We start from the raw sequence: 27275 nt of genomic DNA, 5'->3' as shown, positions 1-27275 counted from the left end.
CGTTTCAGGGATCCAGAAATGATCAGCATCACCAGCGCACCCGAGGCTCCTCCACCAAGGATCCGCATCTTGGACAGCCGTTCCAGAGAGGTGGAGACAGTGCGAATCGGAGACAAACTCACCTTCAGAATCGAGATTCCGGAAGATAGTGAGTTCTCGAATGATACCCTTAGAACATTCTATTCGCCTTGCACTCAATCGATTGAGTATTAAAACTTCCTTCCTACTTTCACAGCACCATACGGCATTTTCGCAAGAAGCTGTATCGCCATGGCCAAGGACGCCAAGAGCACCTTCCAGATCATCGACGATGAGGGTTGCCCGGTGGATCCCACCATTTTCCCTGCTTTCACCCCTGACGGCAACGCTCTGCAGTCTGTCTACGAAGCCTTCAGGTTCACCGAGTCCTACGGGGTGATCTTCCAGTGCAACGTCAAGTATTGCCTGGGACCCTGCGAACCGGTGAGTTTACATCTTCCTTTTTTAGTTCATTAAGTATTTCTTTTGAAATAATTAAATATTTCAATCAATGTATTCGAAATGTGTTCAACGTAATAAATTTTCGTTTGTCAGGAGTATACCTAATTCGTTTATGTTTCAGGCCGTTTGTGAATGGGGACGGGACTCTATCGAATCGTGGGGAAGAAAGAAGAGATCCTTGAACAACGTCACTGAAGAAGAGAAGGAAGAAGACATGACTCTAAGTCAGGAAATCCTCGTCCTAGATTTGGGAGATCAACAGAAGCAGTCCGAGTTCTTGAAGAGTGAACTGAACAGTGCCGATTTCGGTAGAGGTAAGCAAGAATGCCGTGATCATTAGTTGACTGTTTTCTGATCCGCCTCATTTTTTCAGACAAAACAGTGACCATTGTTGAACCCTGTCCGACCAAGACGTCCGTCCTGGCCTTAGGAGTGACCTGCGCTCTACTGGTCCTCCTCTATATCAGCACGCTGTTCGCCTACTACATGAAGAAGTGGCTCAATCCCGGCAAGCACATCCCGTGAACTCCCCAACTAGAGACTTTTCGTGCTCAATAGCTTGCTCTGTCGAAGACGACATTTTGACAATTTTGACAGCTTTGAGTCTGATGATGACGGTTTCTTCTCGGTCCGTTTCGCGGTCGTCGACCGGTCGGCGGCGCTGGAAATGCGTCGTGACGCGCAATAACAAATATAGAAGAATTTTTATCTTCCTTCGGGCAGGTGGTGGCTTTCTTCGGTGATCGGTTCTGCTTCAAACCTCTGTGTCGTAGGTTGTTCTCTTGTCTCTTTCACCGTTTCAAGAATGTCTTCGGGATAATATAAATGACGGCTTCAACAAAATATAACGTCGTTTCTCCTGTGGACCTATTTTTGTAATGGTGAAAACCGCCTCTTATTTAATGAACGTCTCTGTTTATTTAAGTTATTATTTATTTTATACCATTGTATATACAAAATCGATATAGATAGTTTAATGTTTTATTGTAATGTGAAGATGGATAGAGTAATAAAATCCTGCTGAGTATTCTATTTCTTATTATATCCTTCAAGATATTATTTTTACCTGATCCCTATAAGAACTTCCACATGAAACCTTCATAGAATCAATCGGAAAAGCAAATACATTATCAAAATCCACTTATTAATCTAATCATTAGTCATTTTCAGAGGTTTCCAAATCGTAAAGAGTAATTCGAACTAATTCACTCTCCTAAAACCTATAATTCATTGAAAAGTACTTTACACTCTAGTGTGCAATAACCAATTGACCATATTCACCGTCGCCATATTGTTATGCGACAATACCAACTACCCAGTGTTCCCAACGGAGAAATATTGAGTTTACTAGAAAAATTCCACAATATAAAGTTTATAAGTGAAGTTTATGTGTACTTTTTCTGGCTGCTACGCCAGATAGGCTTGTTTGGGACAATATTTCGCAAAAATTTCACCTTTTGGAAATAAAAACATTAGTGAAAGGTGGTTTTATGAACAAATTAACTGTGGCCGAGTGTATAAATGAAGGCTTCGCTCAATTTTTGGAAATAGTCACTGAAAGAATAATCTCTATGGCTGATAGTATTTTTGATATTAGTGGTATTTTTCTAGTGAACTCAATATTTCACCGTTGGGAACACTGGGTAGTTGGTATTGTCGCATAACAATATGGCGACGGTGAATATGGTCAATTGCTTCTCAAAAATTTCAGAAATCTTGACGTTTTTTTTAGTGGTCTTTTACAAATATTCTAGGAGATGTAACGAATGTTGTACCTATAGATTATTAAATTTTTACTGATTTTACACAAATTTCGAGTTCAGATTTTTTTAAACTGCAAGATCTATGGAATATCGGTGAGCGACATTAATCTGAAGTGAAAAAGGCGCTATTGGAAAGCACGATGAGCGATAGTAACTCCTATCTCGGGAGTTTATATCGCTCATCAATCATCATTTTATTATTTCGAATATATTTGTTGCAAATTGAATTTGAGAATGTAGGGGATGCGCCCTTAAGAATTTTCTGCTCGTCTGTTAGCAAATCATTGCAGGTACTAACTGTTTTAAGAAACAGCGTCTCGTAATACGATGGGCGCATTCACCATATAAATTGCATCTTCGGGTCATAGACCTGATCTGTGCTTCAGGTAATTCTTCAAAATGAGAATTCGAGATTAATAGTAAAATAAAAATGTTGGTAATCTATTAATTTTATCTCGAGTAATATTACCTATAGGTACTACGCCCAAAGAAAATTGTAGATCGTAATTAGATTACAAAAATTCTCAAGAGTGCATCCACCACAATATTTCATTTTCCGAAAATCTATTTCATATAATACAATGATAATTGGAGAGAAATACTAGATTTCAACAATCATTCGATTCTTATACGTTTAAGGTAACTGACAAATTTGTTCTCATATACCTAGCATACGAATAAAATCTAATACTCTATTGAAATGCATTTTCATCTTTCACATCAAGAAGCTACAATCTCAAATGTTTCTTCTGACACTTACTTGACAAGTCCTGTCATCTTTTCTAAATTGGAAAATACCTCAGATACATCTTCAAGTTAATTTGTCGATAATAAAAAATGAATTTGAATCGTAAGGTCTCCTTCTGTAGGTCCCAAAAGAAAAATTCAACATGTTATTATTTCGAAAGGGGATATTGCAGATTTGGGAACAGATGCAGATATCGTCACGATATAGTTTCCAATGAAGATTCTGTTCGGAACAAAAAATTTCCCTCAAGATCTGGCATCGACGTAAGAAAATTAAAGGAAACATCCAAAGGAAAAATTTGCGGCATTTGTTTCGAAGAAGTGATAAGCAAAAAAAAGGGTACGAATAAATTCGGTATCCTTCCGAATTGCAAACATTGTTTTTGCTTTTCTTGTATCAAAATATGGAGAAGTTCCGTACATTTCGAGGATGAAGTGACCAAAAGCTGTCCAGAATGCCGCATCAATTCGATTTACGTTTATAAAAATTCATTCTGGGTCAACAGCGAAGATAAGGATAAATTCATCGCAGCCAGAAACAGAAAATTAGCAAACATAAACTGTAAATACTTCAGAGGAGGCAAAGGTGTTTGTAGGCTTGGTAGCAAGTGCTTATTTCGTCACGTGGCGAAAGATTCTTACCTTGGAGAACTGTCCTGCATTTTCAAGGAGGATGATGACAATGGAAGCAGCATAATAAGGCTAATGTTGTTTGGGGATAGTTTAACAGATGACGATTATCAATTTGAAGACAGCGATAGTGATGATGTTGAATTAGAAGCTTTATATTTATTTGGTGAAATTATATAAGAGAAATTTTATTTGGTAGCAAATCAGAATATAACATTAACTTCATTTGTTCCTATATCACACTAATTCATTCCTATCCCAATAAATATGGGAAACAAACTGCGTAATCTTTTATAATGCATTTAGGTCAAAGATTTCTGTTCAGGGTTCATTTGGGTGAATAAATGAAATTCTATGACACTCAAATGTCAAATTGATGACAGGTAATCTTTTGGAACTATGTCTAATTTCAAAAATGCGATTCCATTACGTATTTTATGTATATTTCAGTGTTTTTTTAAATTGGAAAAAATTGCGGTGATATATGTTTGTGTATAATATCAAATCAATTACAAATATTCAAGTTCAATTTGATTGACTATAATTTCAAAGGTAGAGAAATACAAAAATGGGATATAACAATTCTGCTGTACAAATATTACAGTGAGTAAAATAAGTTTTCAAAGTAAAATACCATCACAATAGATTAAAAATTTCAGGCAAGCCGAAGAGCTGAAAATTAAAGTTCTAAGCAAATGTGACTTACTGAATGAATCAAAGGCATGGACAGAACAGCAAAAACTTCAGTCAGTCTATCATCAAACTTTAATCCTTGATTTGGAATATGCCCTGGATAAGAAAGTTGAAGTGGATTTGTGGAATATTGGATTCAAAAATCATATCAACGTCCTACAAGAATTGGTTAGAGATAAGAAGGTAAATCAAGAAGACATCGATATATATATATATATTCCAACTCATATTGAGAACTGTCTAATTAATTTTAAAATATCGTTTTCAGAATCCACAAAGATCAGATTGTCAAGCATTGTTGACATGGTTTTTGGAATCAGCTTCGGGATTCTACATTTCTCTTCTACAAGAGTTCTGTAACAAATTCGAGATTGATTTTCCATTTCGACGTCAAGGCAAAATATATGGTCAGACAAAAAGATCATTAGGAAATGATCAGTCCAATTTACCACAATCTTCTTCTTGCCTTTATATATGCCAATATTGTTTAGTACATCTGGGAGATATTGCTAGATATGGAAATAGGAGAAAACAAGCAGAAAGTTTTTACAAGTAAATATATAAAGACTTCAATCAACAACTGATTCTAAACCATCTTTTCTATTTCAGACAAGCTATTCAAGTATCTCCAAATAGTGGTCATCCTTACAACCAACTTGCTTTATTAGAAGCCAGCCTAGGAGACAAGTTATCAACTGTTTTTTACTATGTTAGGGGTATAGCAGTTAAAAACCCATTTCCGGCTGCAACTACTAATTTACTAAGTACTCTGAGCTCAACAATTGATAAAGAGAGGTAAGAGGGAACTATGAAGTTTTTTGAAAATCTGTCATCATCAATTTTAGGGTGGATGATAAACTACACAACAGGATGACAGTGAATGAATTTATCAATTTATTCATTTGCACTCATGGATATTTGTATACGCTGACAGAGTTGTGTCAAGCTCAGACTATAGTGGAAAATTTAGGTACCATTATGACAGCACTAGTGGCCACTCAGAGTTTCACAGAAGATAAACTCATCAAAATGACTATCATAAATATGTACTCCCTCCAGCATATTTCGAGCAGTGGCACATCTGAGGAGTTGACAAGTGATGAGAAACAGGCAAAGATGCTGATATTGGATCTTCTTGCCAGTTCCTTAAGTGCTTTTCTGGTGCCGATCCATACCCTACAGGCCGATAAGAATTTAATTGACTACTATGCACTACCTGCAGGTTGGTAATATTTTATAATTTGTCAATGGTTTTGTTGACTTGTGTTGGTCAGCTTAGAAATTTTCAAAAGATGAATAGTTTTGTGGAAATCTATGTCAAATACAGTTATAATAAAAGAATCACTATTTTCCTACTAGGAATGTAGTGAAAAAATTTCAAACCGTCAATATAAAAAATTTCGGGAAAAATTCTGCTCTAGAAAATTCACATTTCTAACCTAAGTAAATAACAAAGATGCTATATTATCTTCAAATATTTTTAATGTTCCTAATGATACAACAAAAGTTCTATAAATTTTTTCTTCAGTGGATAAAAGAAGAAGTTGAGATATGAATTATTCTGGTTTAATATAAAACTTATTTTTTTTTAGTGAAGATCATATTCCATTGGATTCAAGATTCTCCGATGATCCTCACGGAAAATGTGTTCATGAAGAGGCTTCAGATATGGCCAAGTCTTTGTAAACTTCTCAACAACATACAACCTTTTTTGAAGGATTTTCACTACGAGGATTGTAAGAGTACGTCTAATTTAGAAAAATGCTAATCTAACAGTTATTCTTTTTAGATTCCAACCTTCCTCTCAAGGAAGACAGAAACCTCAAAGGTTTCTTACCATTATCCAAATACTTAAAACAATTTGATTTTGACAGAACAGAAGAAGATCCCAACATTTTCAGATTGGTGAGAATTAAGAGGATATTAAATTTTGGATTATGGCTGACAGATTTTGAAGTGAATGGTACTAAATTGATTACAAAGTAAGCGAATGAGTGAAATGAAAACGTTAGTCCAATTACATTTTCTTTGTAATATACAAAAAAGTAATGCAGATAAAAATGATACACAGAAAAGGAATAAGTTGAAGAACTTGAAAAAAGGATACAAAAAAATGTTTGAGCAATTTTTATAACCACTAGTATTAGTAGTTCATAAACTAATCTCACATCATTTGTATGACTAAAAATTTGTTCTCAATCTCCTAGTCGGTGGAAAGGTTTCCTTGAAAAATACATCCACCAGTTTTCCTAATCGTGGTCCCATAAAGACACCTTTTCCTTATTGAACAAGAAAAACACTGGATTTCCATTTATTGCATCAAATGTTTGATTTCATTTCAAGTTCATAACGAAAGATTCTGCATATTGTTAAATGCAAAAAACTTCTGGATCAAAGTGGTCATTTTTACTTTTTTAATCATCTAGTTCAACTTCTTGAGGAGATTGCAGAAACTCATAAACAACTTACTACATATAAAAGTCCCTAATGAGCCAATTGAAAAGAGTGTTTATTATGAAAACGCTTCTTTTCTTGTGTAAAAGAATATTTTAGTATTGATTATAACAATAATAACTTAAAATGAAAAAAAATTTATCTCATTCAAAAAATACTTAATCTTATGTACTACTCAAATTTGATTTTATAGGACAGAATCAGATGATGACACCATCAAATTCGAACCCGGTTGCATACAACCCGATCCAACCAATAAACTGCTGGAAGAGATCAAATCATTCAGTATAGAAAGTGGAGCTAAAACGGAGAAAAAAGGGGGTATTTTAAAACCACAAGGATCGTTGGAAAAACACAGGGAAGAGAGGGAAATGATGTCAAACTTGGAAAATGATGCAAACGAAAACAACATAGCTTCTCCAGGGAATGTCAAACAGGAATCGGCCAAGATGAAGAGAGCCAAGCAGAATGTAGCCCTTCAGTCTATATATAAGAAAATGGAAGAAAATAAACAGGTAAGTTTGATTAGACTGAATGCAATTCTACAATCAGTGTATAAAAGAATAGTCAATATGAGAATGATTAAAAAATGGTAATAGCACAAATTTTGATTGAATTTGTTGATTTGATACAGGTTGTATGACTGTCAAAGTTGAATATAATAAAGTTATAGCTGGGTTATCAAATTTACCATCTTGCCTCCAAATAAAAACAATATAAAATCAAAATTTTCGAAACTTAATCAAGGTTATAGAAGTGAAATGAATCTTATAAGAAAATAAAATAGACTACTCACCATAAATAATATTTGGAAAATTATTCCTGTGATATTTTTTTCAGTTGACTATTCTCTTCCAAGTCACTTTTTCATAGAATATCTCTTTTAGTTTTTTTTGCACTTTAATTCCCAAATTTTTCCATAATAATTACTGTTGAACTCCCAAACGTCTATTGATATCAACAAAAATTGTGATTTATCAAGGTTTTTTTTGTAATGGATTCGGTCCTTACTTGGCGGAAATTCATTATAAATAAAATAAAACGAAGTAATTTCCACTATATTAATATAGTGGAAATTACTTCGTTTTATTTTATTTATCAGGGTTTTTGTGCGATAGGACAAACTTTAGAAATACAGTCTATTAAATTCATGATTTTGACAATTTAAAATATCATTCCTAGAGTATAGAGTACACATAAATATGTAATTATTCTGTGCACCATGAGTTTCTCTGTAGGACCATAGAAATTTAGCGGTTTTTATTTTAAACCAGCGCCTACTTCGATAATGGTTTTTTTTGCTCGCTCCTTAGATTGCCTTGAAAACATTTTATATTTGTTATTGTCAAAATTTCTTGTTGTAAATTTCGATTCTGTTAAGTCCATCTAAATTTCGTTGTGTTTTCATTTCTAGGTGGGTTTTCTGTATGATTATAGTTGCGATAGGATGCAATTTGAGAATTTCTTTATAGAATATTACGAAAAATTATTTAAAATGCGTAAATAAAAAGTGGTAATTCAGAACTACTGCCCGATGTTAATGTTCGTTTTTCTCATGCTCCAGGTAAAGTTCAGGGTAGAAGATAAGGAGAAATTAGTAAAATTCGACCAAAAACCTGCGCCGGTCACAAGAGTTCCCGCCGTAGCTGTCACAAATACCAACCCCACATTTGGTTCCTCTATCAGGACTCCTCCGTTCAACCAAAACCACCCCGTATTTCCTCCCGTATCCAGTCAACAGCAGGACTACCTGACCAGCTTGAGAAACATGGCCAACAATTACGGTATGGGTGGTGGTAACTACCCCCTGCAGAACATGTACGGTGGGGGGATGCAAGGTGGCGGCATGCCCACCCCCAATTGGGGAAGCGGACAGGTCCAGACCAAGAACAATTACACACCCATGAACATGGGCTCGGCAACATACAACCATCTGCAATCCTCTGGGTTTGATGGTAACGCCACTGCCAACTGGTGGAACGGTCCAGGTGATTTTCATTTATTTTTTTTTATAGTTTTATGTATAGAGAATGTTTCATCTCTACGAGCTATTATTTTTATTTTGTTTGAGACTTGAAAACCGACCTCCTATAAGGTAGTGCTTCAAGACTTAAGAGTTTATACCTTCAATTTAGGAACACCCTGTTTTTTTTATATATACTTTTTGTCTAGAAATACAATATCAACAGACAAAATGTTAAGACCTAGTTTTGTTATATGAAATCTCATGATCGTTGAATTTAATTTTTACCAAATGTTGCTCAGGAGGCAACAACATGATGCCGCCACCAGGAGGGGCTGGATTTAACAATTTCAACACTCCGCCGCCACCGTTTGGAGGTGGCATGATGGGAGGGCCAAAAATGGGAGGTAACAACCAGGCCAGCGGAGATTCCTTCAATTCGCCATGGAACTTCAGCGGTAACATGGGGGCTGGCTTTGAACAAAGCGGTAATTTGACTATGAGACAACAAATGTTGAAGGAAGCCAACAATTTACCCACCAATGTAAGTTTTAGTGTCCAACATTGTATCGATACCAAATTGGTTAATTTATATCCTGAGCTTGAAAGATGAAATATTTATCACCCTATAAAATTACCTTGAAGCATCAAATAGTTATTTTTCTAATTATGTAGCAAATCCTTTAATTCCGCCATACTTTCTAGAACAAAATCTAGGGGGAATATCTCAGTTTCGCACAAATTTCATGGCTATATTTCAACAAGATGAGTTGGTACTTTGAACTTTCCTGTCATAGATTTATCTATTATCTGTCAAATTTGTGATACAGAAAACAGTTCTGCCAACAAATAGTTTGAATGCAAAAATGACTAAAAGATATATATGGAAATATTTCATTAGTTCAGTATAAATTCTGTGGATTAGAGAAAATAATGTGCAATACTCGCACCAAATGCTCATTCTACATCTCGTTCATTAAAAAGCGGGCCACTTCATGGCAACATATAATTATGAAAGATAATTGTAAAATCTGTGTGAAACTGAGATATTCCTGCACGATTTTGTTCTGCAATATATAGCAAAATGAACGGAATTGCCACAGAATTAGAGAAAATTTATAAAAACAAAATTAGCTGATATAGCATCATTTTTATATGATTTGTGAAAAATAAAAGATTATTGTCCATCAGGCAATGACCATCCTTCAGGCTAGGTCCAAGTATTTTTTTAATCTAACACAAAAACCTAACAATTCTAGAGTCCACACCCCAACCCTTTCCTTTATAGACAATGAATAGAATTCCACCACCTAATCCCAATGCGGAGACCATTTCCTTCTGTCGATGTCACGAGTGATATTACATCCCATCCCCTGATAGAAAAACCATCCGCTTAATTGTTACTTGTTTTCTGTTTCTATTGTTTGATACTGCTTTATTTGGGTGAGTTGAAATTTGACCGACCAGCCGCTTAAAAAAAAACTAAACCCGTCCCGTACATTTTTTTAGATGGGTGACAAATTCACGCCGAACCAACAAAACGCCCCATCATCTGGATATTCGCTCTTCAACACAAGCAGCTGGAATCCCAGCCTGACGAATCATCTGAGGAACCCGGTTGGTATGCCCCACCCGCCGGACAACTCGTTTGGATCACTTCCGCAATCCTCGCTCTTCGCCAGTCAGAGGCCCCAGTCGTTGGCTCAACTTCTGGAACAGCAGAGTCAAATTCAAAAGAATGATTTCCATTGAAATTTATTTCGTCCGGTTATTATTTGGAAAAAAGTTTCTAGCATCTCAAAGGAAACGGTGACAGCAGAAGATCCAAAAAAGAGAAAGGCATTGGAAAAATGAGCGTTTCATGAAGCTTTTTGTTGTCGGAATTAAAAACTCCATCTTCCTCAACGCGTAGAAAAATGTTATTCAAAGGCTCGTTTTGATGATATTAAAATGTGTAATTGTTTTTGTTATTTTTATCGAAATAAAATGATGATCAAATTTTTATATTGTTTCTGGAAATTACTAATTTGATGTAATTTCTCCAAGTTTTTGGAGAGCAGTCTCTAGAAGATATACAGGGTATTCCTAAATTGGAGGTACAAACAAAAAATCAGATTCCCCGGATCATTTAAAAAAAAAAACAGGTATTCCAGATAAGACTTCATCATGTGATATGCAAATCTACAGGGTGATATTCTTTCTAGAGCAGCTGCCTCCAGAACTTTTTTTGGTGGACCACTGATACTTTAGTCAAATGTAAAAAAAACTTCGGTGCAGTACTTTTCTTGTAGTTTTGTCATATCTACTACCAATTTCGAGAAAAAAATTTCAAACAATTCTCTAGTAATCAATTATAAAGATCCAGTTTGTAAGCTGTGATAAGTAAATTAATTATAAATTTTTATACTTATTTACCTAATCTATAGTAAAGGGTAATAGATTCGATACACCCTATATCTCAAAAACAAAGTGTTAGCAGGTCCATACTTATAAGACTTATCTGAAAGTTATCCAAGGAATATCTCATTTTCCTTTACACCTCCAATTTAGAAACATTGTAAACTCCAAACTAAGCAATGAAAATATCATCCAGTTGGAGTAATTTGACTAAAAGTTGTAATTCACAGAATCTTTAGAGGCTTTTCAACTACAATGTTGCCATCTCAAAAAATCATAAGACAATTTCTAAAGATGACAACATTTTGTCCAAATGATCATCAAAAGCTGTGTATTAGAGTGTGGTTACTACAAACCCAGTAGAATATGAACTAGAAGAACTTCATATCGTCCAATCGAAAAATGAAAGAAAAAACTATCTTTTTTATTGTAGTCAATGTAGTAAAAAATAACAACTGAATCCATGAAATATAAATATCTTGCGGAGCAGATAGGGTCACTCTCCTAGGGTGGAAAAGCTATAAGGTATGTCCTTTGTGATGTTGATAGGATAACAATATTTTTTTATTGTATAGCCTTAATTAGAATTAAAATGTACAAGTTTTATTATTATAAGTTGTTAAGAAAGAAAATTTATGAATAACTTCAATCTAAATGTTCCACCACAATTCTAATACAATGTTGACATACAATTCATCTATTTTTAACGTTTTCCATTGTTGAAGCTTCTGAGAGGACATTTGAATGTAGAGGCAGCCTGTTGCTGTAACTGATATGCCAATGGATGGATTTTAAAGCCAAATAATCTGAAACAAACAAAAAATCTCATCAAATTGCTACTGAAAAAAAATTATATTATTCCTTCACTTATCGATCATTATTCACATGATAAAATTACAATTTTTCATTTTTTGTCGGATTTTAAAGCACAACAGAAATGAATGAATTTTAGACAAGATTTAATTTATTTATATTCATCACAACTTTCAAGCAAATAATAAAAAGATTTTCATGATTGTTGAATTGCTTAGAGGTAAAGATAGAAATAAAGGATTGAAAACAATGATGGTTTTTCATTGCTGTGCAGATTTTCAAATTCCTTCTTGAAGAAGCCACTGAACTGAGAACAATAGAATGCAGAAAATCATTAAATATTTATATTTCCAATAATCACATTCCTCATTAATTTATTTTCTGTTCTACTTTGATATTGATGAAAATGAAATTTCCATCCCTATCGCCTTCATTGGTTTACGAAATAAACATTCATAATGACAAAAGTATACAAAATTTATAATTTATGCATTCCAATGGAAATAATTACTTAATATTTAAAAAAAAAATCGCTCACCTAGGAACAAATTGATTGGTGGGACGCTTGGGCCTATACTCTGGGTGAACCATAAAAAGCATATGAGGAAAGCCAGTACCAAAGTATGCCCCGTCAGTATGATGGTGACGAGAAGATTTGGGTGTATACACATCCATACATTTAGGGCAATAGCTTTTTACCATTGCTTCTCCAGGGACATCGGATAACCCTACAAAAATTATATTGATTTAATTCAAAATAAAATCATCATCAATTTGCATTACCTAGTGGGAGCATTGGTTGAGACTCGCAATACACTCTGGGGCAAAATCCAAAATCACCAGACTGATATTTCTCAATCATTTGCGCAATACCTCGGTTTGTTAAGATATACCTAGCATGAATCAAACCATAAAGCATTTCTGCTGCCTGTTCAATAAGGTCTGATTGGTTGGGGTTATCATCTAAATCATCATCTAAAAATTAAAAATAAAAATCGGTGAGTATTTAATGAAAATAAGGAAAGATTAAATGAATCTAGAAAAAAGCAATAATTTACAAACCAGGTTCTAAATCCAATATCATATCCAATGCTTGTCTATAATGTGGTACTTGTTCATTCAGCCCAGTCAAATTGAATTTATCCTGTATGTAGTCTTCATCAACCTGAAAACACAAATCAACAATAAAACAATAGTCCAAAGAAAATTTTATCGAAGCTAACCTCACAAAAAAAATCATTTCCTCGAAGTCCGCAAAACCAAGAAATCCATGAAACCTCCTCAGAGCTGCTCATTTTTCTGCGAAAGTAAATCAACAAATGATGGTGAAAACGAGAATTTTTGATAAAATGGGTGCACGACAGACACTTATGTTTGTTGTAGGTCTATTGACATATGTTCCGAAATAATTGAAATGTCAATTGAAATATTATTCACACGCCTAGTTGAAATATCGACTAGAATTCTATTTTCGAACGTAATTTTAAAATACAAGTGACCCTATAGTTCTTCAACAATGATTTACGAAAAATATTACCTTTTCGTTCCTTGATTAGCCACGCTTACGTTACTTCATTTACGAAAATAAAAAGAAGGGAATTGATTCCAGAACCATCTAACGCAGGTTTCGTCAAGCTTTAATCAGCAATCAAATGTCTTTTTAATATTGATTGTATTAAAATTTGAATTGAATTGATAGAAAAGAAAATTGAAAATAGCGTTCCTGGAAAAATATTTCAAAAATAAAAAAATCAGCAATCATTTATTCATTATGTAATTACCTGTGTTTTATGGAATAAAAGTCTATCAAAACATGTACATTCTTCGAATAAACTCATTCCATACTTATAGCATATTTCGTTATTATTTAATTTTTTTTTAATATCATTTTCTATGATTGCAAAAATGCACAAATGTTGGAAGAACTGGTCCGGTTAGTAGGTATCACAGAACACTAAATACGTTTTTTGGAAATATGCATTACATAAAATTCTATGACTAGAATATATTATTCTGTGGTGCATTATTATATAATTAGTAGCACAGAACACTAACTTGTATAATTAGTAGTCTGTGATTACATCAATCTCCTAAACTTTTCTTTCAAAATATTGGCATTTATATTATATATTATATTGTAGCCTATTGCTTCAGTTTTTCGCGTTTTTCAAGATAAAGACTGGATTGAAATTAATTTAATTGATCTCTTCGAAACGATCTTTATGATTTATTTCAATGATGACACTGCTTTTGATAAATAATACGCAAAATGTGATATATAAGTACCACAAAAAATATGTATCGATCATTGCATAAATTATTCCTCTACGTGAAAATCCTCAGTTTTCAAAATCACTTCCATAGCTTGATAATCCCATTCGATTAAAATTGAGGTTATGATAAAGCAATATAGGGGTTTTTGAGACTATTTTCCTGCATTCATAATTTACTATCAATTTCTCCGAATATTTAAATGCTGATTCGCAATCATATGAATTGCATACAGAATCGATCTTCGTCAGACTCCTAAAGTTTGTTTTATTATTATTATTATTAGCTTATATATGTAAATTAGTTTTTAAGTTTACTGTTTCTGAGTTGCTATACGATAAATAATTCGTCAAAACATTTTCCAATTGCTTCCTTGACCAATCCATTTGGAGATTTCTACTCCAAATTCCCAACAATCCAAGGCTAGCGTGCGGCTGGAACAAGTAGTGAATACTAAATTTATCATTCGACATCCAACCTATTCTTCATGGCATTTGTAGCATTGTTTTGATGAAAATAATTACAAAGTTGAGTATTCCATGAACAACCTTGTGAATGGGTCCATTATCAGTTTATATTTATCTTCCCTTTCTGATATCATTTATAAATGTAACGAGCAGGTTTACATCTATATTGATATGTGCACTTGATTTGAAAGTGAGAGAGTTAAGGAATGACTAATTATTCAAAGCCATACGGTGAGTGTCAAATGTAAATAAACAATAACTTTCGAACTATTTATTTTTGAAATGGGTTCATTTGTTGATTTATATAACTGAAATTCACGTGATTCATCATGTTTTCAAAATTTTTAAAATTTGGATTTGAATTTATTATTATTGGAAATATTTGCAATTTTCATTATAGTTAGGTATGTGTATATTGGCATTCTCAATTTTACTAATTTCGAAATGGTTGTATGATTATAGTGTAATATATTTGCGGAGGTAGATTATTACCCTACATGATCTTATCTCATCATCATTCTTAGAATCGAGTAACTGCCGGAAATTAATTTATTACGAGATCAAAACACTTCTCCATTATTTCGTTGAACTGCTTTGATAAGCGTAGCTGGTAAATCCAGTTCTAAATTAATTGAAGGGTCATCAAATTTCAAAACAAGTCTAGATTACTGTCGGTCATCCTCGCCCACTTGAAAAAGTGATAAATATATAATTTTCCATTTGTTTCGCAATGGTTTGGTCGTTAAATTTTCTTCTTGTGTGCCTAACAGTTTCGAATGTTGGCAATCATTATTCTAACTTCAAACCGACGATTTTATTAGAATTAGAGGATATAAAGCTCAATGAAATCTGCGGATTATGTATTTCTGAAATGACGAATATTTTGAAGAATTCATCAAATTCACAATTTGGGTCGAAAAGGAAAATGAAATAAAAAATTCAATTTTTCCAATTTGTATAGGTACATATTCTTATTCTAATAGTTTCGTTGATTCTTGGGAAAGCTATAGGAACCTACATATTGTATTAAATAGAATCACTCATACTGCAATGAAATGAAATTCCAGAAAAACTAGGGAATATAGTTTTTGAAATGTTGAATTCCATAAATTCCACCTCAACTAATTGTTGATGTAATATATTTGACAATAAATAATTTGTGAAAGGATTATTTGGGAAATTTCTATTCTTTCATGTTGTTGGCGAAATTTCGGAAACAAACAACCACGTTATGAAAACTGTCGCAATAATCTTTCTAGATATACTAGGTATTTACTATTCTAGAAGCAGAAATCGGCGAACAGATCTGTAAGAAATTAACTAGGAGAACGTTTCAAAACGAACATACATAATAAACAGTCTAGTATCTGCTAATGATCCAGCCCTTTTTACAATGTATATATGTATATTGCGAATATAAAAGTTAGAAAACATCACAACAAAAACAAACTGATCAGATTGCATTTCACTGTCCGATAGAATTACCTTGGCATTGTTGTCAGGTTCGTTGTAAAGTCTGAATTTATGGGACCGCTCTCAAAGAAAAAAGGTCCACAAATAGGGTTTTTATCCGCCAATCGGCAACGCTGTCTGAAGACGCAAGTTTAGGATGTTCACATGTGCAGTTGACTGTCAGTTTCCGAGAGATCTATGTCCTAGTTTCATTAGTAAATAGTATTTGATCGATATGCCTTTGTTTATAATTTTGAAATGAAATTGAATTAGTCAGATCATAGGTGAAACATCCTAGACTGATCATTTCGATGAAATGATTTTTTAAAAATATGGATTTTTAAGTACGTTTCTTCAAAACAATCGTTATTTTCCCTTTCTTCAGTTTGTAAACAAAACCATTATCGTGAATCGTGGGTACATCCGTTCATAGTTTAAACACAATATCAACTTCAAGGTAAGTCTGTTGATAATATGGTTTATTGTTAGGCCTAATTTTCAATTTGATGGTCTTTTTCAAGATAATTTCGGAAAACGCGAATTTGTTTTATCATTTAAAATTCCCAGCAAAAATATTTTTATCTTTGCTCTATCGTCATCTGTGCATTGATAATAATTGTTTTTAAATTAATATTTAATTTAGTACTAGAGGTTCGTTGATCTCCATCAATTGGAGACTCTCCGTCTCTTCTTTGTTTGAGACTTTCTCTGGCATGCTGTCAGCTGACAGACCGGAAACATGTGATGACTACAAACCATACTCCGTTATCTTTTGAATAGTATTATAATTCTATCGATACTCGTATTAATCAACTATTTTTATGATTCGAATCAATATTCACTGAATTCATTCTTAAAATATACCCAATTCTAATAAGCTATGATTTCGTTACCATTATATTATTTTCAGAGTTCTGAAGAATAAAAATGGCTCGTGAATCGGAACTACCTGGCAAATATGGTAAGTTTTGTTCTCTTTTTCATCCAATTATTATTATTATCACTAAACATGTCAAAATTCTATTGGTTTTTCTATCATAGGATTGTAACGGTGTGACGAGGCGATATCACCATGTTATAGGTATATACACTTTCTGATTTAAGTGTATCTAGGTATATTGATAAATAACCTCTGTTCACTTTTTATCATATCAAATTGAATTTGAATCGTACCCAAATAAATATTTCTATAATAGATAACACTGCGAATATTTATATGAGTTGCTGACACACAGACCGACAGGCATACATATACGAAATCAAAGTTGTTCCGAATTGTTTCAAATGCATTTCTCAAAAGTTTTGAAATCGAAGAACAATTTTTTTTTCAAATATCAAAAGTGATAACAAAGCAGAAAGCAATAAAATACATTATATTTCAGTAAGAATGGAGATTTAAAAATCAGACCACTCTGTGGTATGACTGAATTCATAGAATATCAATATCTATTAGGTCTCTATGGCTTAAATGGCAAAATGATTCCTTCACTCAGAAAATTTTTTGCTTTTGTATTCCAAATGTTCAATATTATGATATTCCAAAACTTCAAACAATGAAGCTAAAAATAGTTTGTCTGAAATGGTACTTCATACGATGAGATCTCCTATTTCAAGATAGTTATTTTTCTCGATATTCCCGAATTAAAGGAACGATAATGTGGAAGAAAAAATTCGATTTGATTATAGAAAATTTATCGGACAAATTTGGAAGATTATACTCGGATGAAAAAAAGGACAAAAGCAAGCATCTATTCAAAGCGAGTGAGTAATTAATAAACATAAAATTCCGTTAATTATATGTAGCATGAAATATCTACATATTTCTTATTGAAAAAAATTCAGAAATTTTCGGGAAAAATGAGAGGATAAATTGAAAAGCGCGCAAATGTATTCGGAAAAATAGTGGTAGACGTAATGATACGAGTTTATTTATGGTAACAACCAATTATCATGAGATTTGCGGGATAGAGGGGAGATAGAGAGGTGGTTAAACAGGATTTTCCGATAAATGTTTGTAATTAAATATTTATCTACCCGATAACACATTAGTCGTTCGCTTTTGGTCTTTTGTTGGCCCAGTGACTTCGAATCAATTCATAAGTCCGGTAATTCCCTGTAACATTTTTGAAAAATATGACATGCTGTGGCGGAGAAGAAAATGAGTCAAAAGTCAAGAAGGGTGAGAAAAGTATTTTGATGTCAACATTATCCTATCAACCCGAAAAGAATTTGTCCCTACAAAGGAGAAGCACTTATCGTTTTCAATTTTTTTCAGAGTTTTATTTTTTGAGACTAATGGCCAGTTGCACCATTTGCCTAAACATTGATTACTTTCTGATTTCTCTTAAGAAATCAGATGCAAATGGTCCAACTGACCATAATACGACTGAATAAGTAACGGAGAGATTCATCTCTTAGTTCAGATATCAGATTGATTTTGTGTTGGTATCCATGAATATCTATCATTAATGTCAGTTGCATTTATTTCAAGTGCATGCCATTCAATATGTCAATTAGTTGTAGTATTTTCCGAATTTATACCTTTCTATTCAAGATTATCGATAATAATTCGCATAACCTGTCAGTTTATCTACCCCAATAAATTGACACTTCAATTGTATGACATATGACACTTATGACAGGTATTCAAGGCAGTGGCGTACCCAGACATAAGCCTTTGGAGGGGGATTTGATAAAGAAAAAAATTTTGATTATTCATTTCCGATGACCTTTGAATTTACATACTCTTCTTGAGATCGATTTTTCAATTCGAGTAGTTCGAAGCTTTTACTTCTGAATCTTATTAATTTTTACCCGTTGTTTGTCAATTTGGCATTTATAGCCCGTAAGTAAATAATGATTATGCCTACGACAGTCAGATCAGATTAAGCCCTTTGATATAACTGCTGGTTGATGAATTCATTGATTGAATTTTTACACAATTAAATTATTGAGCGTTGTGCCATATAGATATGGATATTCCTCATGGGTTCAAGGATGCGAACATAAAAATGTAAACGCGGTCAATATTCGACTTGTTCTATTAAAAGCAACTTTAAGATTTTTGCAATGCATTTGGAAAAAAGAATCGTTCATAAATTTTTAGCTAGGAATGAAGGTTAAAAGTAACTTAACATGCCTAATAATGCTCTATTATTTATTCATTTCATATTTTGAACATTGAATCAATAAAAAAAACCTACCGAAAATAGAATCGCAACAATTAACCATTAATTTCAAATATCAATTCCTTACTTTTTTCTGTGTTTTAGAATTCGAACCAGAATCATTATAAAAGCAATGAATCATGGTGTCTGACAACAATTAATTTTTAATGACAATGTCTACCAATTAATTGTCCTTTAATTGAAATTCCACTCCACTTAATGGATAATTCTCTACATAATGCTACGGTGCCTACGCCGCTGACATTTTAAATTTTTCCAGTAAATAGGTATCGCACTTCCTGGAAGAACGAGAAAAAAGTGGAAGGGGGTACTCCGGTGTACCTGAAATGCTACTTGAAAAGATACTCAAACAGTCAAACTGCACATTCAAAAGAAATTTTAGAAGCGAGAGTCTCACGGAATGACATCATTTGTGTATATTTGTTTATAATCGATCCGCTCAGTTCAAATATTTGTTCTGGTTGATCTACTTTTCTCCGTTGGTGTATACCTTATGCGTAAATCAAAAGTTGCGACAATTTATTAATGTAATAATTATGACGTGGTGTTGTTGTTGTTCACGTGATGGAAGGGGTACAGGTGAGTTCCTGCGCTGATTGTTTACAAGTGAAATCTCGCCTTTTGTTTACTTTAGAAATAAACAGATTTCGAACACTTCTATTCTATTAAATCTCAATTCGTAGGAGTCTTAACTGTCTGAACGATATTAATGTGATTACACTGTTTTTATTCTGAGAAAAAAAATGGTCAAACCATGACGGTTTCAGTGGAATCACAAGAAAAGTATAAGGAAAAATAACATTTTTAACGAATTGTTTTTTCAGGACAACCCATTCCTCATGATCCTGATTTTAACGGCCCTCTGAAGTATCGTTCTTGCACTGATGTCGTGTTTTTGATGCTCTTCATTGTTTTTATTGGATGTTGGATAGGAATCGCTCTATATGGTGAGTTCACGTGTACTTTTATTGTAAGTTCAAAGAGAAGCGCTTCTCTATTCTGTGACTCATTAGCTTTCTATACTTCAATAATAGGGAGATCATATTCTTTGACCAGGGCCGTCGCATTACCGGCAAACCGGACATTTTGCCGGGGCGCCAAATTGTAGGGGCACAAAGTCAGTTCATAAAACAAGATATACTTTTTGACACAACAATTTTTTCTTAGTAGTAACATAATAAAATTTCCAATAGACAATTTTTTTGAAATTAAATATAGTAATGAAAATGCAAATAGTCATTAAAATGCACCTTCAAGAACTTGACTTTTTCCTATAAACATATAGAGCATCGTACTTTTAAACAATTCAGGACCTTATTCGATGAAATCGACAAAACCACCTCTGATAAATTTGACAAAGTGACTTTAAGTTGAAAAGGATAACAGAGACTCCTTCGAAAAAAATTCAGATAAATAAGACAAAGCAGGGCTGCAAAATTTTATTTTGCAGGGGAGCCAAAATGTCTGGCGGTGGCCCTGTCTATGACTCATTCGTAAACAAACAAATATAGCATAACCTTATATAATTTGAATTAATTGACAATATTTACTGATGGGATTGATTCTTTTCATTTATTCATTCAGATATAAGAAATATAAATTGCCAACAAGAATTATCGTCACAATTCCTTACAGAATTGCACTTACAGAAATTGTTTTTTGAAACCGTAAGAAAAAAGTTTGTTAATATATTCATGATCGATATTTTCACTTTGATATAAGATTATAGAAGAAATTCCTTCTGTTCATCCCTTTAGTTGAAACAATAACTGAAGCTTTTTGTAAGGCCCTAGTGGAAATGCAACCATTTTTTTGTTTTGATTCATTTCCAAATCATTTTATTTCAGTGATAATATTTTATTGCAATTATAATTAATTCCTCTATACAGAATAGGAAAGGCCTATGCCCAATAATGGACATAGATGGCTGTTTTTTTTTTGTGACAATGATAATTAGTTCTCAAAACTATATTCGTTTTGCAGCCTTTGGTAATGGTAATACTTCAGCTGTTTTGGCTCCAAAGGATTCTAACGGCCTGAGATGCGGAGTCGACGATGTCGTGCAAAACAAGAAATATCTGTTCTTTTTCGATATCCTAAAATGTGTAAATCCATCTGTTCCTTTCCTGGGATGCCCCACACCACAGGTATGATCAATATGAACATTAGTTTCAAATTGGTAATCTTCATGACAAAAACCGTAAAATTGCCAACGTGCAAATATAAAATGTAAAAACAAGAAAGATTCAAAATCCATATTTAAACTTTAAAAATCCGGTATGTCATAAATCAAATTTGTATAAGACATGTTGGGCCGTCATATTTTGAGGTCTAGAATACTATACATTCTAAAAATTGCTTGTGTTATTAAAAAATCAAATATTGATAAGCAATAAGCCTCTGTGATTATATGTTTATACCCTGTAGCTTACAGAATAAACCATATTATTATTATTATTAATTGATATTTTTTTTAAAATGATTTATTCATAGGTTTGTGTGGAGAACTGTCCTGAAAGGGAAGGAATACGAGTATGCTTGAATGATAAAACTTGCAAGGAATCTAAGTATCCAACAACAAATGGTAAAAAATTTATATTATCTAACAGTTTTATTAACTAATGCTGATGCTTGTTGAAATTAATATTTTTTTTATCAAATAATTTTACAATGTACTAGAAGAAATGTTTGTTTTTCAAGCAAGATTTCGCTTTGTATTTTTACATTCATATTGTGCCCCATATATTGATTGTGTTAACTTTTGAATGTTTGGTGTGTTTAACGAACGTTCTCATTGTTCTGCCTTCTGGGGAATCGAGTTGAAAAAACTGGACCGAGTATTTCATTCTCTAGATAAAACTTTAAGAAATTTCTAGCAATTTGAAGAAATGTATCCTATATCGACTTATTACAATAAAAAAATCTCGACTTATTTTCCGCCAATTCTCACAATAGAAGTAACCATACCGAGCTATATATGAGCTGCCTCCGCTCCCTAATTTAAATTTTCCTCTTCTTTATCCAGTTTTGTATCGGTGCTTGAATAAACCAATTGACCTCAAAAATCTCTCAAATAATTTCGAGAAAGCCGACCTTGATGGACATTTGAAACCAACAGCCGATTTCATTAACTGGGAACGCTTAAGTCAGGTATATTTTATGAATCGCTATGTAGTTGTTGAAGTAGAATTCACTTTCTATCCGTAGTCTTAGAATTATGCCTAACGCTTTACATACTAACAATGTTTTTGCTGCTTAGTTGCACGCTCACATTTTAGTGATTTCTTCAAGAATGAAAGCCATCTGCCATAGCTTGTGTCGTGGGATATTATTTTGTTGTCGAAGCATGCACAATATTATGATTTCATCTGTTTCAATCATGAAACAACACCATTGTATCGTATTTTATGAGTCAGAAGAAACAATATGCACTTTAATCTTGTCAGAATATTATCATCAATCACAATTCATTAAACATAATGAGATTATATTTTTTTTATATCTACTAAATAAAGACATCAGTCCTTCTTGAAGCAGTAAAATATTGCTGAAAATTAAAACATTGGGTTTTCCCATAAGAGATTTCATTTAAGATAACCCACTATCTGGACAGCTATCACTTTTGAAACTAACTTACAACTACGCCATTACTAAGTATGGGACGATACAGGCTTCAACGACGCATTGAAACTGTTAAATTAAAAAAAAATGGTGAAAATTATACAGTCACTGTTCTCAAAACTGAACATCTATGCCATTGCTCCACAATTGATTCAAGACGTTAAAGATGGAATTCCTGAAGTTATCAAGGACATACAGCCGCAAAAGTGCGAATTAGTCATAGAAAAATTTCATGGGGTTAATGTTTACAAAATCACATAACGCTTTGAGTGAGATTAACTTTTCCAGATTCACTAATGCGGGGATGTAGAATACGAATCCAATATTGAAATCGCGAACCGATTAGCATCGTGCACTATGTTGCGTTTCTAACAGATGATCAACAATTGAGACTACAAAACAAACGAAATTCATTGATTTCTCTTAAAATATACTCGATACTACTTATATCGAAATGGAACCTCTTATTGGAAAACCCTGAAGTATGACAAAAATAACTTAATTTTTATCCAGACAACTGCAGAAAAAGAATTGATGGTTACCAGGAAGTTCACAAGCTAACCATAGTGCTAATTCAAACGTACACTTGCAATTGCAATATTTTTTACTACCTGTATTTACTGATTTCCAGTTCAGGGAAGGTGTATTCCTGTACTGACCAAGAATTGGATACATCAGCATAGCGAAGATGCAGAAAAGATCGAAAAAGCGATACAAAATGTTAAACTTATTGCAGAAACTGAGCAGGTACGATGCTATTTCTTTGCAAATTAATTTCTTTTTAACAAAGAGTGTTGTTCAGACACCTATCACTCGAGACAATATCCCTGCGATCTTTGAATTTTTGTACAATGAACCAGAATTGGCTTGATTTCTAGAAATACCTCATTATACTAATACTTCTAACCGTATTTCATAAAATTCGTTCTACCAGTACCATTCTCTTTTGTCGAAAACATTTCAAATTCGATGAACAAAAGCAAAACTACAAATTAATGTTTGAAGGAATAGATTTATTTGATTTAAAAATGTTGAGATTGAGATTTAATTTTTCAAGAGTAGATATAAAGGATCCGGAATAAACAGGGTGAACAGGAGAAGATAGAGGACATCTGTGCGAGTTGGGAAGTCATCTCAGGTATTTCGTTTTCGAGATACAGGGTGTTTTATGCTTTTCAAACTAATTAAATCTGGTTACAGACCAGCAACTTCAGAAATAAAATTTTTTCGTTCTTTATAAAGATAGAGCCGTTTGAAATTGCTTTTAAATTTCGAAAACAAGAGTACCGAGGTGACTCCAAATATCATTTCCCAGCTTGCCAGAACATTGTCCCGCTGATTACCAGAACAGACCCTGTACACATCCCGAATTCATGTTTGTTTGAATGACGAAAACGATTGTGTTTCAGTTTGGTGAAAATGTATTGAAGGATGTGACTATGTGTTGGTCAAAAATTTTATACTTTTTATTGGGAGCTCTTTTCTGCACCCTCATTTATATCATGATGCTCAGGTGGATCGCTGGAACAATGGTATGGTGTTCTTTGATCGGACTTATTATTGCGTTGGCCTTAGGTGAGTTTCCAGCAAGTCAAACATTCGGCAAATTGTTTTATATTTTGAACCATAGGTGTTTACGGAAGTTGGTTCAAATACCAGAAGATGCTAAGCGAAGAGAGAGAAATAGGCGATGAAAACTTGGTAGAAACATTCCACGATATCAAGAAATATTTTTGGTTAACGGCTCTGATTACCTGCAGTGTTTCATTAACCATCATCGTTTTAGTTACCATATTCTTGAGAAAACGTATAAATCTCGCCATAACTTTAATCGAAGAAGGAAGCAAGTGAGCATTATTTCCCTCAAGTCAAATACTTTGACTACTCTTCTACTTGTTTTTAGGGCCATCACTTCCGTTACGTCGGTGCTGGTTTTTCCGGTTGTCCCTTGGATACTGCAAATCGTCGTCATTTTGTTTGCCCTCTCTATTGGTCTACTTTTAACAACAACTGGAGCACCAGTTTTTATGACAAAAGGCAATGCTACAGATTGTCCTTTGGCTGCGGTTAGTTTTCTTCAAGATGAGTCGATTAATCGATATTTGAATAATATTCCTTTTTTTTTTTTTCAGAATAAGGTCTGCGATCCAAAAACTTTCCAGAGTTTGAATTGTCCGGAAATGGCTTGTAAATTGATAAAAATGAAACACAACGATTTTTACAATTATTTAGTTTGTATGTTTGTTAGCAAACAATTGAAATTCGTTATTTACCTGAGTGTTTGCTTTTTAGGGTTCAACATCTTTGGATTCTTCTGGGGGAGTTTCTTTGTTTCCGCCTTCAGTCAGATGGTGCTTGCAACTGTGTTTGCCACTTGGTACTGGACTAAACCACGTCGTAATTTGCCATTTTTCGCTGTCACTTCAGCTGCCTCCACAGTACTCAGGTAGAAAATATTACCTAATTCTGCGGCAAATCCTTTCATTTTGCCATACCTTGAAGAACAAAATCGTGTGTAAATATCTCAGTTTCACACAGATTTCACAGTTATATTTTATTATTTTATGTTGGTACTTGGAACTCTCCTGTCATATTTATCTATTAAATTTATGATGCAGAAAACAGTTCTGCCAACACACATTTTTCTATTCATAAATAACTAAGCAAAACATAATACCTTACTTACTAATATTTCGAATTCTGGGTTTTCAGGTATCACATTGGCACTCTTGCATTTGGTGCCTTGATTATCTCAATATGTAGGATGATCAGATTGGTGTTGGAATTCATTGATCGAAAATTGAAAAAGTATGACAATGAAGTAACCAGAGCAATACTATGCATATTGAAATGCTTTTTCTGGTGCTTGGAGAAGGTTCTGAAATTCATCAGTACCAATGCTTACATCATGTGTGCTATACACGGTAAAAACTTTTGCAGCAGCGCCAAACATTCCTTTTCTTTGCTGTTCAGGAACATGATACGGTTTGTGATTTTAGATAAGGTAAGTTGAAGATATCCCCATGTTGTCTTCTGGTCCAAGATCTGTCTCATTTCAGGTTACCGATTTCCTGTTCTTTGTCAGTACCCTGCTGATCAGCATCGGACTAGGTGTAGTGGCTTATATTTTCTTTGCGACAGACTTGACTCCTTCGGACAATTCCAATTTGAATTACGTGGAAGTACCCATTGTGCTGATTGTATTGTTCACTTATTTCATCTCGAAAATATTTTTCCACGTGTACAGCATGGCCGTGGACACGTTATTCTTATGTTTCTGTGAGTAATTTGGATTATTTATTCTTCAAATATAAATAAGTTTTTCTTTGGATCAATAAAAGAATTCTAAAGGAAATATAAAACAAAATCGATATTGAATTCATTTGTTGCAGTGGAGGACTGTGAGAGAAATGATGGATCCCCAGATAAACCGTACTACATGTCCAAAGACCTGATGAAGATATTCGGAAAGAAGAACAAAAAAGAGTAGTATTGTGATAACTGTGATACATTTTACCTTATATTGAAGTATTACTTGTTTAGAGTAGTTTTTTTACTCGTATTTGTGATGCTCAATCTGTATATTCTTTATCTACATTAAGCTTTTGAAGTACCTACATATTTCAAATTGTTAGTAAATATTTCTGACTAATATTTGTTTTATTTCTCATTGATAATTTTAGTGATAGAACTCCACTCCACAGAAAAAAGAACACTCAGAATATTTCGAGTTATTGGGGAATAAAGATTTTCAATATGCTTCCAAATGAAATGAAGAAGTTACCGGAAAAGAAATTCAAGAGCAAAATTAATGAAATATTGATGAAGGGTGCATTTTATTCATTAGAAGAATTTGTATGTTTCAAATTTTAATATTATTGTTATTTTTATTAAGTCAGCAGATCTAAAATGGGTATTGGATCACGTGACTGCGAAGCTAGTAGAGCGCTTGATACAGGTAATATAAGCAATGCTACTACTCCTTTTAGAAGTATACATGCATGCATTATGTTGTGATGAAAAAGAATTATTCTTAAAATTTGTTAGCCAGTTTTGCGAACATGGCACAAGTGAAATGAATATTGATCAGTTTCACAGTTGCATTTGTAAATGCTAAATAAAAATAATTTACATTATGTAGATAATTTTTTTCCGTATATACATTGTAAAAATTGTTATTGTTTATATACATTATCACTGAAAAATTTTTTTAAGGCCATGTATTGAATCACAAGTTTAGCCTTTTTAGTATTTATTGTAAGATGAAAGAAAATTAAATTTTCTCTGAAATGAAACTGTGTTACCAGGTGATGGTAGAAATGGTCTCAATTTCAAA

At 33.3% G+C, this 27275-nt stretch overlaps 4 protein-coding genes and 1 long non-coding RNA gene across 14 annotated transcripts in view; 3 read left to right on the top strand and 2 right to left on the bottom strand.

Annotated features, from left to right (window-relative positions):
• Positions 1 to 1507, top strand: part of LOC123676646 — a 45155-nt gene extending 43648 nt beyond the window's left edge. For both annotated transcript variants that reach the window (XM_045612726.1, XM_045612727.1), the window contains 4 exons: positions 9 to 148; positions 236 to 462; positions 602 to 794; positions 854 to 1507. In XM_045612726.1, the coding sequence (XP_045468682.1) occupies positions 9 to 148; positions 236 to 462; positions 602 to 794; positions 854 to 1005 (712 nt within the window). In that variant the 3' untranslated portion in view covers positions 1006 to 1507. The remainder of the gene's footprint in view (positions 1 to 8; positions 149 to 235; positions 463 to 601; positions 795 to 853) is intronic.
• Positions 1508 to 3995: 2488 nt separating this feature from the next.
• Positions 3996 to 10732, top strand: LOC123674955 (protein SMG7-like). Of its 3 annotated transcripts, none has more exons than XM_045610141.1 (11): positions 3996 to 4223; positions 4280 to 4496; positions 4582 to 4865; positions 4923 to 5108; positions 5159 to 5535; positions 5906 to 6049; positions 6103 to 6295; positions 6961 to 7282; positions 8332 to 8755; positions 9033 to 9274; positions 10240 to 10732. In XM_045610141.1, exons 1-11 carry the CDS (start codon positions 4189 to 4191, stop codon positions 10480 to 10482), a joined length of 2667 nt encoding a protein of 888 aa, XP_045466097.1. In that variant the 5' UTR covers positions 3996 to 4188; the 3' UTR covers positions 10483 to 10732. The 3 variants fall into 3 exon arrangements, with proteins under 3 accessions (XP_045466097.1, XP_045466098.1, XP_045466099.1); XM_045610142.1 differs by lacking the exon at positions 10240 to 10732 and adding an exon at positions 10019 to 10109; XM_045610143.1 differs by lacking the exon at positions 10240 to 10732 and adding an exon at positions 9990 to 10109.
• An 803-nt stretch (positions 10733 to 11535) lies between these two features.
• Positions 11536 to 13862, bottom strand: LOC123677014 (casein kinase II subunit beta). 2 transcript variants are annotated; one of them, XM_045613408.1, is made up of 7 exons: positions 13722 to 13820; positions 13478 to 13663; positions 13164 to 13239; positions 13003 to 13105; positions 12724 to 12915; positions 12479 to 12668; positions 11536 to 11933 (listed from the first exon to the last, which is right to left on the bottom strand). In XM_045613408.1, the coding sequence occupies exons 3-7, from the start codon at positions 13233 to 13235 to the stop codon at positions 11831 to 11833; spliced, it is 660 nt and encodes a 219-aa protein (XP_045469364.1). In that variant the 5' UTR covers positions 13236 to 13239; positions 13478 to 13663; positions 13722 to 13820; the 3' UTR covers positions 11536 to 11830. The 2 variants fall into 2 exon arrangements, with proteins under 2 accessions (XP_045469364.1, XP_045469365.1); XM_045613409.1 differs by lacking the exon at positions 13478 to 13663 and having other exon boundaries at positions 13722 to 13862.
• A 759-nt stretch (positions 13863 to 14621) lies between these two features.
• On the top strand, positions 14622 to 26591 carry LOC123677010 (choline transporter-like 2). Of its 6 annotated transcripts, none has more exons than XM_045613404.1 (14): positions 14622 to 14909; positions 17041 to 17091; positions 20143 to 20265; positions 21302 to 21465; positions 21812 to 21902; positions 23571 to 23686; positions 24349 to 24514; positions 24570 to 24786; positions 24843 to 25005; positions 25072 to 25174; positions 25232 to 25385; positions 25652 to 25943; positions 25999 to 26218; positions 26332 to 26591. In XM_045613404.1, exons 2-14 carry the CDS (start codon positions 17058 to 17060, stop codon positions 26427 to 26429), a joined length of 1941 nt encoding a protein of 646 aa, XP_045469360.1. In that variant the 5' UTR covers positions 14622 to 14909; positions 17041 to 17057; the 3' UTR covers positions 26430 to 26591. The 6 variants fall into 6 exon arrangements, with proteins under 6 accessions (XP_045469360.1, XP_045469361.1, XP_045469357.1 ...); XM_045613405.1 differs by lacking the exon at positions 14622 to 14909 and adding an exon at positions 16276 to 16587; XM_045613401.1 differs by lacking the exon at positions 14622 to 14909 and adding an exon at positions 16303 to 16587 and having other exon boundaries at positions 25072 to 25385.
• On the bottom strand, positions 25232 to 25745 carry LOC123677013. The gene is made up of 2 exons (XR_006747030.1): positions 25626 to 25745; positions 25232 to 25434 (listed from the first exon to the last, which is right to left on the bottom strand). It is a non-coding gene; the product is annotated as an uncharacterized LOC123677013 (long non-coding RNA).
• Positions 26592 to 27275: the final 684 nt, after the last annotated feature.

This window comes from Harmonia axyridis, chromosome 3 (genome assembly GCF_914767665.1).
Source record: "Harmonia axyridis chromosome 3, icHarAxyr1.1, whole genome shotgun sequence".
Taxonomy (NCBI): domain Eukaryota; kingdom Metazoa; phylum Arthropoda; class Insecta; order Coleoptera; family Coccinellidae; genus Harmonia; species Harmonia axyridis.
Note: the sequence above shows the minus strand (reverse complement) of the source record. Positions and strands in the feature narration are given on the sequence as shown.